The following is a 17,300-nucleotide window of genomic DNA, read 5'->3' on the forward strand; positions in this document are numbered from 1 at the left end:
CAGTTTGGGGTTCTTTGGGTCGGTATCCACATGGCATGGCATGACACAGAGCAAGATGAACGTCGTTGCCTAGAAGGTGGGTTGAGGGAGGTCACTGCGCGCGGGTGTGTGTGTGTGTGTATAAGACGGCAGCGGGGAGACCGGTTGGTTGACATTATCACTACTGAACGTCCGGCGGATTCTTCCTTACGTATTATAGCTGAGTGAAGAGCTCCGGAGAATGGGCGTGTCGTGATGTTGATGCTATGAAGCAAGAGCAAAGTCATCGGATACAGGCTGTGGTATAGGTACTCTAGGAGCATTGTCCCATTTTTCTGCTTGGTCGGGCGCTGGTCCTTACTTCGATTACCTCTCGATGCCGGTTCGACCATTTCAATCCTCAGGCCCTGTAGCTCGTTACAAGACAGATCACGCGACCCACAGGCTCTTCTCATGGGAGCATATGCTGTCACATGCAGCAGCGTCTCCAGACTCCTCCACGGCTCAAAACTCAAGCCATCCCCGTCCGCCGCTGCTCCTCCCTCTCCTTCCTCAACTGCGCCGCCATGACCGCATCATGATCCGGCTTCTCGGCTGGGAACCTCTTGAACAGGTACGCCGCAACGCACGTTCCCAGCGAAAGCATGCCCATCCAAGTCGTCGTCGTGCTAGACACCATTTCGTCAGTTATCGCGCTCCCCTGCCTCCAGAAAGGATATCTCAGACTTACCCAAAGCCAATCAGATATTGCGGGGCATCCCACTTCGGCCACAAGAACGATCCGTAAATGGAGCTTCCATTGCCAATGCCGTTGATGAGCGCAATGCAGATGGCGCGCTTATCTGCCGGATGGCTGATGACGTGCGAGATCCACGTCTTGACCAGAGGTGAACAGCCGTAGATGGTGCCGAAAGCGAATATGGCGAGGCCGTAGCGCGTCATGCCGTCCTCGACGACGGTAGTAGCCACGAAGAAGATGAAGCCGATGCCGGACAGGCCTGCGAGGACGGGCCAGATAGTCTTGAGCCGGTCAGCAAGGAAACAGGCACCGAGGATGCAGACAACCGCAAAGGCATAAGACGGGATCGTGTAGTCTGTTCGGACGTTTGTGTTAGCAATTGGGAACTCTGAAACAGAGTCAGCGGTCCTTACATTGCGCGGTGTGGCCTTCCCAGCCGAATTCCTTCACCAGCGATGGAACAAAGTACTGCATGGTCTGGGAGCCAGTGCCCAAGACGAAAAGTAAGCACAGCATCCAAGTGCGCCAGTCGGTGCAGGCCATCTTGAACGCCTGCCATTCGCCGACTTTCGTATGGGCACCCTGCGTCAGACCGATGCCGTCGACAGCGAGACGGTTGCAAGCCAGGATTCTTTCCTCTTCGGTCAAGAACTTGGATTTGGTTGACGTCGGGTAGTCTGGCATGACGAAGTAGACGATGACGCCGACCAGCACGGATGCTAGTCCTTCGAGGATCTATGGTGGGTCAGTTGGGATCATTCTGTAAAGGCCAATCCACGACGTACGAAGAGCCACCTCCATCCTCTGATCCCTCCAGCTCCGTCCATATACTCGGTGATAACGCCGGCAAGGAGACCAGATAGCGCTCCCGCCACGGCGACCGAGGTATAAAGCCAGGCGTAGCGTGAGGCGAGCTCATACTTGCGGTACCTAATGCTCATTAGCTTATGTTGCTCAGCGAAAGGTAGCCGTTTCGTACCAGGAGGAGAGATAGAAGGCACAGCCAGGTGCGAAACCCGCCTCGAATAGACCAAGCAGAAACCTCATAGCGATGAGCTGGCCTTGATTCTGAGCGGCTCCCATGCAAGTCGCGACCGCACCCCATAAGACAGCCAGGCTGGGTAGGTAGACTGAAGGCCGTACTCGGTTGAGGATCATATTCGAAGGAACCTAGTCAGATGTTAGCTTCAAGAACACCAGTCATTGCTATGCCTCAACACACCTCGCAAATCATGTAGCTGATAAAGAAAACAAGAACAATTATTGAGTACTGGTTAGACGTAAGGTTGAAGTCATCCTCGAGTCCACCGATTTTGGCATTCCTGAACGCCGGTCAGCTACTGCTAGATACTGGCGGCGGGTATCGCGCACCCGATGTTGCTTCGATCGACATTACTAAGAAGATACAATGTCCAACAGCAAGGGACGAGACGCCAGTCGATCTTCCGGACGAGAGCCTTGTTCTCCGGGCTGTTGGGATCGAAGGCAACGGCGAGCTCGCGGGCACGCTCGTGATCGAGTTGCCCCTTCTCATTCTGAATGTCATCGGACAGACGAGCCTCAGAGACAGCCTCGATATGTCCGTCAGCGGCCTTGTCGTTAGCGGTGACCATGTTGAAAACGAGCTTAGGGTGGCAACTTGAGCGATGTTGGTGGAAGCGAGGAGCGAGGTTAGCTTTTGTATCCGATCACATCTGTTCGAAGTCCATGGTTCCCCAGATCCTCGGCCATTCTGCCGAATGTGTTATTTCGTGTTACACTTCGCTAACACGGCGTCCTTCCTGACCTTTGAGGTTGCAGGTCCTTGGGTTCAGGTTGGGGATGTGGGGAAGACCCAGTAGCTGGGGTGCATAAGGTGGACATTGACAGGGGTATTGCCATCAGCATGCTTGGCCGGTCGGCAAAACGCCGTCTTGTACTAGGCGTTTCTCCGTACCACCTACTAAAGCATGCACTTCGGGTGCTTCAGTGCATCTCAATGGGGAGAGTGGCCGCCTTAATCGAGACGGAATGCTGCCGTGTTGATGATCGGCACCTTGAGCGTGGTGGTCAACCTGATGGTGCCTCCGTCGATCGGATGGCAGGTCGTAGGCTTTGAAAGATCCAGTGCTTGTCAGTTGCCAATTTATAACAATGCTGTCATCCTGCTAGTTGGTTCGTAAAGCGACCAGTCTCATAATAATGGCAGTCTCACAGTTACAACAGACTCGCCGGCCGCGCGTGGCAGTCACTCTGGGGGATGCAGCTGGCATTGGGCCCGAGCTGGTCGCCAAGCTCTTGAGCAACCAGGAAAATCTGAAGAAGGCAGACATCCTAATTCTAGCTGACCGGGGAGAATTCGATGCCGCAAGAGCCGACGCTGGTGGCGTGGACGTTCAGGTAGCCGACGTTGCTGGGCCCGACGGCGTCCAAATACTGCACGACAACAGCTCGCCAAGCCAACCGCTGAGTCGCTCTGAGGTGCACAAAGGGAACGGAGAGAGGTGCATCCACCAGCTGAGGCGGGGACTGGACCTGGCGCGGGCCGGAGCGGTCGATGCGATCGTGTTTGCGCCACTAAACAAGTCCTCGCTCAAGAAGGCCGGCATGACGGAAGAAGACGAGCTGCGGTGGTTCGCGAAACAGCTCGACTTCGCCGGCACGACGAGTGAGATCAATATTGCCGGACCTTTATGGACGGCGCGGGTGACTAGCCACGTTGGTGTCGAGAAGGTTGCGGGGATGGTCACCAAGGAGTCCACGCTCAAAGCCATCGAGCTGCTGAACCGACTAAGGTGAGTGCGGGCGGACGCTGTACCACAGGCAGTGACTAACTGCAGCAGATGGGAGTCAGGCATCGAGGCCCCCAGACTGGGTGTGTGCGCTCTGAATCCACACAACGGCGAGAATGGCAACTTTGGACGCCACGAAATCGACCACATCGCTCCTGCCGTCAAGGAGGCACAGACTTGGGGCATCAACGTGCAGGGGCCCTTCCCCTGCGACACCATCTTCCTGAAGCGCAGCAACTTCGACGGTATCGTCACCATGTACCACGACCAAGGGCAGATCGCCATCAAGTTACTGTCTTTCGAAGGTGGTGTCACGGTCCAGGGCGGCTTGCCTATCGTGATCGCGACGCCCGCTCACGGGACCGCTTTTGATATCGTGGGGAAGAACCAGGCGAGTGTTACTAGCACACAGAACGCGTTTGATGTGGCGGTGACGATGGCGTCGAGGAAAATCACGAAGCAATCGGGGCCAGGATCGGATGAGATTGCGTACGCAAAGACGCTGCAGGTCAATGGGTCAGTGCTGGAGAAGATGCTGCCGAAGGTGTCACAGGTTGAGGTTGCTTCTTGTTGTTAGATAGATGGCGCGGCAGTTGTTCCCGACTCGTGGCTGTTTTCTGAAAGTGTGATTGATCTATGGTGGTTTTGAGTGATACTTATGATCTAGCAAGCGCACCGGAAACCACTGTTCGGAAGAACCTCTGGGTCCTAGGTGTGAAGAATGGACGGTAGTACCTAGACCCTCGGGTCGACGTGGCATATGAGCGATTTGCCCAACTGACTTCGACGGCAAATATCAGTCCAGGTATGGCCATCATTACCAGTCATGCTATCCTACAATCTTGCGTACGTGTCCATCTGCTTCACAAAAGGCTTGCCAAAACCAAACAAATCCATATTCTGCCACCATGGTTCACACAGCGTGTCAAAAGAGGGCTGCGACCTCATACGAGAGACACCCGCGACGAAATCCGCATCTCCACAGTGGCTTGTCGTCTCAGCAGCGAGTCCGACCGCTTGGATAGATGCTGGTAGAAACAGAGTCTAAACACCCGATCAGCTTCTGCTTGTGCTCAGATGTCAATGCCCAGTGCGTAAGCTAGATGACTAGGATAAAGTCAGACTTCGTTGCAATCATCATCTGCCCTCATGATGATTTGAGCAAGAGGCTGTTAAAGGAATGTCAGAACGTATCTCACGGGGTGACACTAGGTCTCGCCTTGTATGCGTCGCGGCCTGCAACATGGCGAGAATACGTGACCTTCACCAGAGTCTTGTCTCTCAGACATGTATTATTGTGTCGACTGACAGCCAAAGCTTTGCGAGTAAGCTGGTGCAAGATTCTGCAGGCTCCGTCTTCGTCGAGGAAAGCGATTTGAATCAAGGAAGCAGCCGAATGCATGAGCTGAGGAATGTCGGTCGGGTCGTCAGGAAGTATTGGGTCTGGGAGCTGTGCATACTGCATGGCTTGGAGCACATAGGCATATTTGTTGCCGCTTTCTTCCCGGTCAGATGCTGTTGGGCTGGGATTGATCCATCCGGCGCAAACCTGATCACTTCAATAACAATTCCAGCGCGAATGATGATCTGCTCTAGCTTGGGACAGTTGCTGACGTTGATTCAATCCACGTATCTCAATTGAAAAACTTTGGATTGAGAGATAGTCAATTCCGTGACGCCCTGAACCATGTATTTGGGGAAGACATCGCACTGCAAAACACCAAAGTCGGCCTCATCGTCGTGGTCGCCATCGCAGAGTTCAAATTGTCGTTTGCCCTCTGGGATGTGTAGCGCAGAATTGCGCCCTAGGATCGGCTGTGCGTGTGTTGCAATGGTCTTGCAAATCAGTGTCATGTTCGGTGCCCATCTAGGAGACCAGTCGAGCTGTGGACGATCTGCGTTGTATTTTGCAAAGCCTGTGAAGCCTTTCGGGAGTACCATGCCAATGTTTTTGTGAAGGATCTCATCCGGCAGATCCAGCAGGAGCTTTGGAGAAGTATTGGTTTTGTTCGGCACCTTTAACATGTAGTCTTAAACAATCGCCATCGTCGTATTGGTGACTACAGGAAGGCTAGAGTTGGAGGGGGACAGGGTTAGAATTTTCGGAAGCCATCTCGTCGGACTTAGGGCTTTGAGATGCACAAAGGCTACGAGCAATAGAAAATGGTAGTAGGACGAGGACTTTGCCAGAAGTATGCAAGTAGCAGAAGTCAATTAGAAGTGGTGCACCCGGTAATGTGTCGCTTCAATGCGCTAATGATCTTGGCATCAGGCGCGAGGCGACGAGGCTGCCATCTACTTTTCACCTCTATCTCTTTGTTCTCTCGAGGGTCTCGTTGCTAAGGAATGCTATGTATTAGCGCGATCTCAGATGCATGCTACTTGTTTCATAATCGCGCGTACTTCCCACGTGTTTATTGAGACCGGAAGACTTCCAGGACGTTCTCTGCATTTGGTTGCTTTCCAGTTGGTCGCTTCGTGTCGATGTTTGCCCAGCTGCAACTTCAAAGCGAACAAGCCAGGCCCCGCAGTAAGCTTTTGACCCACAATCGTGCTTATGATTCGTTAGCCATCAGCCGCCCATTCTATCGTTCCCTCTCGGCCGACGTGGGTGATGTGAACCCTGACTGTGGTTGTCTGCAGCACCCGCCAACACCTTCCCCTCAGCCTTCCCTCTTGCTTCTTCTTCAGTAACCAACGCCACCCTAGCCCCTCCCATCCCGCGATTTCTACCAAAGTGACCATGCTGCACAGAACACTGCTTGCAAAGAACCGCTTAGAGATCTCGACCACGGTGTCCAAGATGTGAAAATGAGATTCAGGCTGGACAAGACGACGGTGCCGTGTAGGAGGTGCGCGCAGGACAGATCCGGCAAAGCAGTTGAGGAAGATCCCCACTTTGGCGCGGGTGGACGGTGTGTCACGGATAAGGGGGTTATTGATGATGGTGTTGGGGTGGGCGACGCAGAGGAAGATCTAGCGCTTGATTAGTGCCCGGGCATGAGAGGTATTTTAGAGTTGTCTTGACTGGATTGGACCGGTTCGGTGTTGGTGTAGTCCAGCAAGGGAACATCGGTCGCTGCGGTGGACGACTTATCATTCTGGTCGACCGGAGTGTGAACAGTCATCAATTTCAAAATACATGATGTACCAGAGTACAGAGTACTCATACCTACTGCTATAACGGAGTCGGGATCATTGTGACGGTGTCCATTACGAAGTCATAAAAGGCAATAGCAACCAATTCCTTCACATCTGCACCAACCCTTACAGATGCTCGCTCCTGGCACGAAAACCTAGGATCCTGGTCACGAAGGACCGGCACAGTACGGGACGCCACCTTCTTCAGCTATCTCTCTGACCTGGTAATGAATGTTTCATCGACAAAGCGACTTCATTTCTGATCCCCAGTCTTTGCCTGCCATGAAAATCAGCGGCACTTCTTCAAAACAAAAGACGGCAACTAACCTGCTGAGTGCCGGATCCAGCTTGTTGGGTTCCTGAAGTTGAGCCTGGCTGAGGAGCCGCTGCCTTGAACTTTTCCTGTCTGCTCGGGCTGTTAGCAGGCAATCTTCTGGCGGCAGAAAAATAGCGCACTCTCGCTTGCGAATATAATTGTCCTCTAGCGCCTTCTCACGCTCATTGAATTTGGGCACGTTCATGGCCGCGGGATTGATGTCTGGTTTGAAGCAAGGACGCTGATGATATTAATAACAGTCAATGGCAGAACAAGACGCGGCGATGAGGATGTTGCCTGTCCTCTCAGTTGTAGGTAGAAATCGGAGAAACTCACTGACGTCACAGCCTCAACTACAACTCAACATGAAACCAGAGGAACAGACGACGCCGCAAACGATCCGAAGGTGTCGACATCCCTATCTTTGGCCTGGCCCGGATTTTGATCAAACTCTTGTACCATCTAGGACTTGAACAGTTCCTGTTTCATTACTCCGCGGCTAGGGCGGCAGCTCTTGCACAGTACATAGTTCATACAGCAGGATGATGACTTTGCCCATCACGCAACAAACAAAGCAGAAGGCCGGCCTCCCAGGTTCTGATTGGTCACGATCTACCCACGACAGTGCCATTTGCAGAGACGCTTTGTCAAATATACAATGTATTGTTTGCCACAAAGATTTGTGAACAACATTGAATCCCGATGTGGGCATCTCGATTGAGGCACCAGCCCGGCATAAGACCACTTTCGAGCTCGCACTGCCACGGGACTTCTCATCATATCCCTTCATCATAATCTCGACTATCAACCTACAGCCACCATGCCATTGCAACAGCGCTCAGACAACGGTGTAGACTCCTTGAGTCCAGCTTCCCGCGGCCTGATGTATGCAGCGATCGTGCTCCTCGCCATCGTCATCATCTTGATGTGCAATAGATTCTTCCTACGCGTCAGAAACGCCCGGACATGGGACGACAAACGCCGAACTCGGCCGCCACCCCAAGATGAGGAGACCGCCACCGTGCCACCGGCCACGCTGCAGCGCCCGGAGCCTGCTTTCTGCCCGCGGTAATGCGATTCATGGTCTTATGCCCAAAGCAGTAATCAGGATAGAAAAGGTAAGAGCAAGAGGGCAGTCAGCTGCTGGACAGCAACCGACAAGCCCCTGCTAGACCACTATCGTCGCACTCAGCTAGCTTGGTGAGTATGACGGACAGGTAATGACATCGTGCGCTCATGTTCGCATTGGAGCATTCCGATAATGGTAATATATAATGACGAAAAGCATGTGCTTTCAGAGGCTTTCACAGGGAGTCTTCGTACAGCGAAGGCAAGGTACGAATCTACAATCATGGACAAATGAAAGAAGCTAAGTTCTCTCTCAACACTACGAGACTGACATGATATGACTGAATGATGCAATGAAATCAATCTACTCTCCTACACCTCTTTGCATACCTGCTCTTCAACCAGCATATTCGCCCCTCCCAAACAAAATGACCCTCCACCCACTCAGAAACCCCCTTTCCCCACCCTGCCTCCCCAGCTTCCTCCCCGCCTCCTCCCTCTCGAAATCAAAAGCCCCCAACGTCTTCTCCTCCCTTGACTTCTCAACTCTCGATACAGATCCCATCTTCCCCACTCCGTTACACCCATCCCTCTCCTCTTCCTCCACCGCCCCCATCCTCCTCTCCACCACCATCCTCGCCCTCTTCCCCCACAAACTCTCGGCCTCCCCTTCTCCTCTCGCCCTCCCAATCTCAACCATCTCCCCTCCCTTTCCCCCAAGGAAAACCACCTCGAAATTCCCATCCCCCTCCCTCCTCAAGCCCTTCCCCACCTTCATCTTCTCTCCCCTCCCACCTATGTCCTTCTCACTCTCACTCTCCACCTCCACTACCTCCACCAAATTCCCCCACTCCGCCCCACTATGCGTCGGACTCCACCCCTCTTCTTTCTTCTTCTTCCTCCTCCTCCCCTTCTCCTTCGGCAACGGCACGCGTTTCCGCTGCGCCGCCAGAGAAGTATGCGGGACGTGCAGTTTATACGTCTGTCCTGGGGGCTTGCAGATGTATTTCTCCTGCTGGTGCTGCCGCTGCTGTTGCAGGTGTTGTTGCGGGCGCGGTTGCAAGGTGGAGGGTGTGTCGGCCGCGTGGAGGAGGGAGGAGATAGTTGTTTTGGAGTTGTGGGAGGGAGAGGGAGAGTGAGTGTTGAAAGAGGAGGAGGGCGAGGAGGACGAGGCGGTGATAGGGACGCGGCTACGGATGCGGTGGCGGAGGGAGAAGAAGAGGGCGAGCGAGATTAGGATGGCGAGGGAGAGGATCACCTGTGCGGAGGACGGGACGTCAGTCTATGTGAGGTTGGGTGGGGTTTTGGACATGGGAGGAGGTGCGTACCAAGAAGGCGGGCAGGAGACTCGACATGGTGCGACGCGGGATGCAAAGGGCGCAGCTCGGTGTTGGATTTGCTGAGATGGGTGAGAGGTGGAGGTCATTGGGGTCTTCGAGGTCTGCGGGGACTGGTAAAGGGACAGGGATGGGCTCAACGAGGAGGGGAGGCTCGGTGAGGGGGCGGGTTGCTGTGGTGTTGGTTGGCGCCAGCGTGTGGATTGGTTCAGTGTATCAGCTGATGAGAGAAGTGGTTTGTTTTCCTGGTGGCAAGAGTAGCTGGTTGTTCAGACTCTCACTCGCTTCAGGTAATTCAGCGATTACTATGCGAATTGTCTCTTCCGCCGTCAACACTATGCTATACTACTTATTCGGCAACAAAGCCGCCCCTTTCGCGGCCGTCATGACCGTTTGCGGTAGGGTACATATCACCGTGGCTCTTTGTCCGTCAGCGCCGCCCAGTACGCCGCTCTGGAAACTTGGCGTATGCGGATGCGAGCGCATACGCTCTGGACTTGACTACGCTTTTAGCACCGATCTCACGGTCCGCCGCGGCGGAGCAGGCGAAGGGTCGTTCAACGGCGCGTCGCGGATAACGTTCAGGAACATCTTATTATTTTCGGCGGCCTGAGCTCGGGCCCGCTGTTTCTTGCGCAGGCCGTGTTTGACCCGGAAATGGTGGAGAGCTATGATTAGCAAAACGATGGTGAAAATTATGGCGGCGATGATGACGACCCAGATGTATGTCGCGACGCTACCGGGTTGAGGGTTGTGGTGGTGGGTCATAGTCTTGTAAGGATTGAAGTGCTGAACGTGGCTGGGGATATCTCGAAGATTTGGTACTCTTTAGAGTCGAAAAGTCGTCAACGGACGCTTGTAGTTCTTGGGAGGAGTACCAGCGCCTCGGTATATAGCCAGAGGCTAGAGATTTGCGAAACATTGGATGAAGGAGACCTACACTCATTTCTGGTGTCTCTTTGTCTCCAATTTCGTACCTATGGGAAGACAAAGGCGCATGGATGATCAGAGGGCACAATGAGATACGAAGGTGTTCTGGATCGCAAACCAAGACGTCGCAATTGTTAGAACCCATGCTTGGTAGTTGGTTTATCTTTGGTGCGGATCCCAGAAACATTGTAGGTCGAGTGCTAGTAGCCGGCATCCTAGCAAAGGTTGCGCCATGTCTGCAGCTGATGCCATGCGACGATACACCATCAGGCGGCAGATGTAAGGGAGATGAGAAATTGAGAGAACTGCGAATGGAGCAGGAGTCCTCACGAACGTTAATGGTTGTTCGTCGAGAGAAGCTTTCGACGACCAGTAAGGAGCGTCTGAAATATGCTACGGCGGCGCTGCCACACAAAAGCGCAAAAAGCGATACAGGCCAGAACTTAACGCGCCCTGAACGCGACGTGCGCAGACAACTTAACCAGGCATCCAAAAAGCACCCCTTCCGCCCTCTGCACCCATTGCAAACAACTCCAAAGCGGTCGCATACACTCCATCTTCTGCCTTCTCCATCAAACCCCAATCCCACCACTCAGAAGAAACACCCACCACAATGTCCTTCCTCCTATCCCCCCTCCGCCGGAGCGCCGCCGCCGCCGCCGCCACCCCCTCCTCCGTGGCCCGTGCCTTCAGCAGCACACGGCCCTCGCAGCTCTCGCGCATGACCATCGTGGGCCGCCTCGGCGCCGACCCGGAGACGCACGAGTCGTCCTCGGGCCGCCAGTACGTGCGCTACGTGATCGGCACCGACTCGGGCGCGCGCGACAACCGCACCACGTCGTGGTTCAGGGTCACGAGCTTCGCCGAGGGCGCTAGTAGGGAGTATATCCAGGGGTTGAAGAAAGGGTGAGTTATTTCTGGCCATGATTGTTACACGCATGCTGGCGTGGGATGTGAGGGGCTTTGCGGCTAATGAGATTTCGATAAATAGGACGCTGGTGTACTTCGAGGGCGATGCGAGCATGAATACCTACGAGGATAAGAATGGGCAGACGCAGAGCGCGCTGAACTTGGTGCAGACCAAGGTTGAGGTGTTGAAGCGGGCGCAGCCAAAGGAGGAGGAGCAGTAGGGGGCTTGCGTCGTGCGCGGGTTGCGGGCAGGCTGACGATTTGCGCTGTGGGACAGTGAGAGAGTTCTTGCTTGAAAACAGCATCGACAAGGAACGAGTTTGTATACCACAGCGGAGAGCTGGTTACGGAGATGGAACGGGCCGATTTCGATTCCTTGTACTACCCTCACCTCACTAAGATGCTGGGTGCGGACCATCGTAAGGGGCTGGTCCGCGGTTCGCGCTCAGTGAAATACTATCAATCTAATGGGCTTTTCTTTCGGGTTCTGCATCTCAAGTGGCCGTTCGCGTGTGCTGGCGAGCAGAGCCGAGATCCCCGTCGTTGTCCGCCAGCCACAGCTCCGTCTCGATGTTGTCCATCCTGCGTGTGCCTGATATGCCGGTCCCCGCGTCAGGGCCAAGTCTAACATGGTCAGTTGCGTTGGGTCTGCCTTCCAGACTCGGCGGCAAGGGATCGTGTTGGGCATTGTGGCCTTGCAACCTCGTCTTTACGCTCCTGGTAACCATCGTGGAATAGAACAAATTAGCCTCCCTGCCAAGTCCAAACAAAGCAAAGACAATAAACCCGAGCACGATCTGGGACCCACGCGTGACGAGTTGTTCAGAGACTCCATCCACTGACATTCTCAGTATCATGTCAGCCCACCAAGGTGGATGTGATTTTCTCCAGCTGATCGCATCGCCGGTAGAGCCAGTGACCCAGAGACCAATTGCCGCCAACAATGGATGTGGCAGTGACAGAGCCAGACCGACTGCCCCTAGCGTAAACAGCCGGATGTATCGATCTGTCCTCATGCCGGACGTCGCCAGCACCCCGGAGATTTGCCGTCGGTGACGCACCACCCGGGCGACAGCGATGGTGCAGTATACGGTCGCGATCAAGGCACTCAGCAGGGCCCATCCGAGCTGCAGAAAATATGCCACCCAGTTGCTTTGTATGCTGGGGGTGCAGCCGATGACTACCACCACGTAGAACCTTCCGTTTGACATGAAGTATTGAGTCGACATGACGATGATGGGGAACAAAACGCAAAGCGACAGATCGAACGTCCACTTCCGGTAACGCTGGCCCTTGGTTGGCACAAGATCAACTCGGTCTGTCCGTACAGCAGCGGCGAGTTGTCGGAACAGCGAGGCATCTGCACCGGCAACAGCTGTGGGTAGTGCTGCGTACAGTCTGATTTCGATGTCACAAAAGATACGTCCTTCCCATGGGTTGTCTCCCCAGCCAGGCCAGATGAAAGCATTCGCGACATTTTGTAGGTTCAATACCGCTATACACGCGATGAGGACGATCGTTGGGAAATTGCGGGCTCGTCCCTGTATGACCAGCGAAGGTACACTGAGGATAAGGGATAACAGGGCAAGAGGGGTGTAGGCAATGCCCAGAACGAATACGTTGATCATCAGTGGATGGGACGAATACCTTCGTCTGATAGATCTTCCTCCGGCCAATACGACTCTAGCTATGGCACAGGGTGCATCTTTCAGAAAAGAGTTCCCAAGTACCTACCTCGGTCCTGCATCCCGCGACCTTTGGTCCATGGCCGCTCTGTGGATGAATTTCGAGACATATTCCCCAAACCAGGTTTGAATAGAGAAGTGCACCAGTAGCCGGGATCTGGGCAGACGAATCCTGCTGGGAGCTTCCGCGTAACCACAGGCCATCGATCCTCGGTCAAATCTTTATCAGAAGGACGCGTTCTCGCCACCAAGTCGTTTGCCTATTACCTTTGTCCGTGTAGAGATAGGTAGAGGTAAACTTTCGGCACTTCATTCCCGCCCTTGCCGCGATGAAGATGGATGTCCCGGCTGACCAATAGGCCATAAGCCGGCGCTCGCGTGGATCAGGTATCAGTGCCATGGTTGACAGACTGCAGTTGGATGCATGTGAAGATGGGAGGACGTCGTCAAGCGAAGAATGGGACCCATCAGGCTTGTCGACAGGGCTGATGGTGATTGGCTGCCGAAACAATGCCCCTGCCGCGGTCCGTGTTTAGATCAGTTCGGACTTCTTGCACCTCGACACCATCCCTCCTTCCATTACCCCCTCCAATGTATCTCACATTCCATCGACTGCCATCGCTCCTGTCGCAGTCCATGACAGGCCTGAGAGGTTTCCCTTCGATACGGCGCATTGTCGATCGGGTCAGAGTGTGGCACAACCACGAATACACGTCATCGTCGAAGCACATCCTTAAGTAGCAGATCACTGCCCAACACAAGCCTCCTTCGTGGCCATTGATCCGAAAAGCCTCCCGTCTTGTACACTCCCCCAGGGTTCGATTTCGACGACGCAATGACTTCTCCCGACAAGGAGGCCGGGGTCTCTTTCGCTGCAGGAAGTTCACGACACCTGAGTCCGCCTCCAGCCGGACTCCGCCAACGTCCACTTCAGCGCGCCGCAACTTTCGCTGAACCGACTCTAAATCGCCGAAGGAGTTCCATCTTCTCGGAATCTTTGTCGGATGCCAAGAGATCCATCAGATCCTCTACCGATGACCTCTTCCTACCACGCGCAACTACGACCACGGACGTCCACGACAATGACGAGAGCTCGCACTGGCATTCACTGCCGTTAGGACTGGCTCTCTTTCCTGCCGTCGGCGGTCTGTTTTTCAAGGATGGAAGTGCCATTATCACAGACGTGACACTTCTGGTGATCGCAGCCGTCTTCATGAATTGGGCTTTGCGAATGCCTTGGGAGTGGTACCGTGCAGCGCAAACCTTGCTGCCCACCGAAACAACATCCTCTTCGCCGCCAACGCCAATCCCAGAGGAGGATGAGTCCGTATTGTCGGATGGTGCACCGGAGACTAGTCCGTCCAGGGCCAAGGTGGACAAGACGGCGGACAGACACACCGAGCCACTTCTGGCAAACAGGACCGCGGCAGAAACCGAGCTCAGACTACATGAACTTGCGGCTCTCTGCTCATGCTTTTTGTGCCCTGCCCTGGCTGCTTGGCTCTTGCATGCCATTAGATCCCAACTATCAAGGCCATCAGAGGGCTTGGTTTCCAACTACAATCTTACTATCTTTCTGCTGGTCGCCGAGATCAGGCCCATGTCCCATCTCATCAAGATGATACAACGAAGAACCCTGTTTCTTCAACGAAGAGTGAACCTGGAAACGCTTCAGGACAGCAGCCATCCTGTTGGTCCACACATGGATAATCTCCTGGACCGCATCGTGGAGCTAGAAGCCCACGTGGCTGATAATATCGCAGCTCAAGAGGCTCCACCAACTCATTCACCAGAGCAAACCGTTGCGAGAGCTTCCGCGCAAGCCATTGCTGATGTCAGGAAGATCGTTCAGCCAGAGCTGGATGCCCTCGGCCGAGCAATGCGCCGCTATGAGAAGAAGTCAACAGTCTCGGCTGTTCAGATTGAAGCACGGTTGCAGGAGCTAGAGGTTCGTGTCGGTGATGTGGTAGTGCTGGCCGCTGCTGCGCAACGCAGTGCGGAGAAGCAGCCCATGAAATACTATCTGGTCGTCGTCAATTGGCTGTGCGCTGCAATCGTCATCCCTCTGGAGGCGGCGAAAGCGGTTCTTCTACTGCCCTCGAGGCTATACTCGCAACTGATTTCTGCAATTTCGCCCTACGTGCCATGGGTAGGTCGACCCAGAAGATCACGCGAAGGGAAAGCGCCCCGGAGAGTCACCAAGGCTCCAAGTCATGATCGAGACAAGAGAGCCAAGCCAGCAGCCTGAGGGCACAGTCTTTACCTCTTTGATGCAGGGCTGGGCTGCTGAATGGTGTGCCTGAGTACAGTTCCTGCATCGCGCTTCTTCGCAATGCCGAACTTCCTATGGTGTTGCACTGAAGGTCTTCTGCTATGAATATACCCGATCATACTGCTAGCGAACTCTTGTCAAGCGGCTCCTCAGCTATGTCTATGGCTTCAGAATATGCAGAGATAGTCCTATGAGAAGAATTCACTCTGCAGCAGGTGCACCATTCTCCTGCAAGGGTGGCTGGGTGTTTGCTGCGTATGGGTGCTCTTATTCATCCTCACAGTGACTGAGCCATTCAATCGAATTCGAACTCATTCCCAGCCCCCTCCAATTGTCGTCGCTATTGAGATGAAAACGGCCTATTCAGCGCATTTACTTGGCAATCATGCTCGAGGTTGCGCAGGAGAAGATGAACATCGACAGACTCTGCCAGCTTCTTCCTCCCTACCATCAGCTTGTTACTATCTTGACCATTTTAAACCTTATTCGATCGTCTGGCACGCCGAACAACGTTCTCTCGCCGTTTCCATACCATCTACAAATCCATCCGCGCTTCTTTAATTCTCACAAGGCCGGGCCCTTGACAGAACATCTCCTTACTTTATACCTACGGCATTGGCCTTCTGAGATCGACTATTTCCACAAGCTTGCGAGCGTTCAAGATCTCAAGCAACTCCTCATATTATCCCATACCATCTGCAGCTTCGTCCTCACGCCATTTTCCTCTACCAAGGCTGGTTCCTTGCCAGAACGTTCCGATAACTCTCCAGCAACGGCCTCATTCTTCCCAAACCGACCACTTCTACAAGCTTAACGATCGTCTGAGACATCGATCCCGTTCTTGCAACCTTTACACTTCCATTCTCACATCCTCTGTTGTCTATCAGGGCCGGTTCCCGGACAGAGCACTCCCCATACATTCTACCACCGACATCATGCCTAAGCGAGCAAGAGAAGACGAGACCACCACCCAGCAGCCGAAGAGAGCCAAGACCGCGGCTTCCAGCAACAGCACTTCGACCAGCAAGGCCCGGTACCAGAAGAAAGGTCACTACTGCCCCGAGTATGTCCCAATTCTCGCCAAAGGCAAAGACATGAACGGCGGCATCGCCCCATTCACCCAATCCACCTTCACCAGCGCCTTCCCCTACGACAGTGAATGGTCCGAGACCAACCTCCCCTCCATTCTCTTCCACATCACCCCTCCTCCCCCTCCACCCAGCAGCAGCGGCGCCTCCGCGCCCCGTCCGACCATTACCCGCTCCGACGGCATCAAGCTCACCGCCTCCACCATCCTTCCCGACCACATCTCCGTCACCACGCCCTCGTGGCTCATCGGCGCCTGGCTCCGCCTCGACCCCACCACCACCCTCTCCGACGTCCTGGCGCGCATGAGCGACGACCCCACCTACCCCGGCGGGCCCATCCGCAAACCAAAGCACAGCGCCATGAACAACCGCCTGTTCCGCCAGTGCGCCAAGCTCTTCGGCCACTATTGTGGTGGTGCTGGGCAGGCCAAGAACAAGAACCAGCGCGAGATCCGCGCGGGCCTCACGGAGAGGATGCTCCAGCTCAATACCACGCTGGAGGAGCGCGTTGTGCCCGCCGCCGGTCCTGGCGGCGAGGTGCGCCTCGTGCGCAAGAAGCTGGTCTCGCGCGAGAAGGGCACCACGAGCGTGCGCGCCGTGAATGTCGAGGTGACGGAGCGGAATTGGCGGGAGACGACGTTCCCGCTTGATTTCTTCGTTTTGAACAAGGAGAACGGTGGGCAAGAGGTGGCGGCGACGCCCTGTCTCAGTGACGGGCCTTCGCCTGCTTCCTCTGGCGGTGAAGAGGCGGCGACGCCTGCTTCTGCTTCTGCTTCTCCACTTCCTGTTGGTCCTCCTCTTGTTGCTGCTCCTGCTGCTGCTCCCGCCAAGCCCGCGCCAGAGCACGAGCTCGTCTTCCCGCCTCTCCCTCCTCTCGCCGGCGCCGGCAGCGGCAGCGACCTCAACTTCAACCTCGATTTCGCTTTGCCCGCGGCCGACTTCGACTTTGACGATTTCTTCGACTTCGAGTCGGCGTCGAGTCGGTCTTGACTCACCCTCAACCTCGACCTCGACCTCAACCTCCCTCCAACAATGTTGGTTCTCTCGCCTCCATGTTTGCGCTTT

General features: G+C 54.7%; 7 protein-coding genes across 7 annotated transcripts; 4 read left to right on the forward strand and 3 right to left on the reverse strand.

Moving 5' to 3' along the window:
• Positions 1-705: 705 nt before the first annotated feature.
• Positions 706-2,331, reverse strand: HMPREF1541_04920 (uncharacterized protein; the record flags this gene model as incomplete). Its single annotated transcript, XM_008719262.1, has 6 exons — positions 706-1,073; positions 1,132-1,453; positions 1,504-1,648; positions 1,698-1,888; positions 1,941-2,040; positions 2,090-2,331. The coding sequence occupies 6 exons, from the start codon at positions 2,329-2,331 to the stop codon at positions 706-708; spliced, it is 1,368 nt and encodes a 455-aa protein (XP_008717484.1).
• A 568-nt stretch (positions 2,332-2,899) lies between these two features.
• On the forward strand, positions 2,900-4,066 carry HMPREF1541_04921 (uncharacterized protein; the record flags this gene model as incomplete). Its single annotated transcript, XM_008719263.1, has 2 exons — positions 2,900-3,492; positions 3,541-4,066. 2 exons carry the CDS (start codon positions 2,900-2,902, stop codon positions 4,064-4,066), a joined length of 1,119 nt encoding a protein of 372 aa, XP_008717485.1.
• A 1,043-nt stretch (positions 4,067-5,109) lies between these two features.
• On the reverse strand, positions 5,110-5,514 carry HMPREF1541_04922 (uncharacterized protein; the record flags this gene model as incomplete). The annotated part of the gene is made up of 1 exon (XM_008719264.1): positions 5,110-5,514. One exon carries the CDS (start codon positions 5,512-5,514, stop codon positions 5,110-5,112), a length of 405 nt encoding a protein of 134 aa, XP_008717486.1.
• A 5,380-nt stretch (positions 5,515-10,894) lies between these two features.
• On the forward strand, positions 10,895-11,411 carry HMPREF1541_04923 (uncharacterized protein; the record flags this gene model as incomplete). The annotated part of the gene is made up of 2 exons (XM_008719265.1): positions 10,895-11,187; positions 11,273-11,411. The coding sequence occupies 2 exons, from the start codon at positions 10,895-10,897 to the stop codon at positions 11,409-11,411; spliced, it is 432 nt and encodes a 143-aa protein (XP_008717487.1).
• A 273-nt stretch (positions 11,412-11,684) lies between these two features.
• Positions 11,685-12,818, reverse strand: HMPREF1541_04924 (uncharacterized protein; the record flags this gene model as incomplete). Its single annotated transcript, XM_008719266.1, has 1 exon — positions 11,685-12,818. The coding sequence occupies one exon, from the start codon at positions 12,816-12,818 to the stop codon at positions 11,685-11,687; it is 1,134 nt and encodes a 377-aa protein (XP_008717488.1).
• An 892-nt stretch (positions 12,819-13,710) lies between these two features.
• Positions 13,711-15,123, forward strand: HMPREF1541_04925 (uncharacterized protein; the record flags this gene model as incomplete). Its single annotated transcript, XM_008719267.1, has 1 exon — positions 13,711-15,123. The coding sequence occupies one exon, from the start codon at positions 13,711-13,713 to the stop codon at positions 15,121-15,123; it is 1,413 nt and encodes a 470-aa protein (XP_008717489.1).
• Positions 15,124-16,082: 959 nt separating this feature from the next.
• Positions 16,083-17,225, forward strand: HMPREF1541_04926 (uncharacterized protein; the record flags this gene model as incomplete). The annotated part of the gene is made up of 1 exon (XM_008719268.1): positions 16,083-17,225. One exon carries the CDS (start codon positions 16,083-16,085, stop codon positions 17,223-17,225), a length of 1,143 nt encoding a protein of 380 aa, XP_008717490.1.
• Positions 17,226-17,300: the final 75 nt, after the last annotated feature.

Source organism: Cyphellophora europaea, assembly GCF_000365145.1.
Source record: "Cyphellophora europaea CBS 101466 unplaced genomic scaffold supercont1.4, whole genome shotgun sequence".
NCBI lineage: Eukaryota > Fungi > Ascomycota > Eurotiomycetes > Chaetothyriales > Cyphellophoraceae > Cyphellophora > Cyphellophora europaea.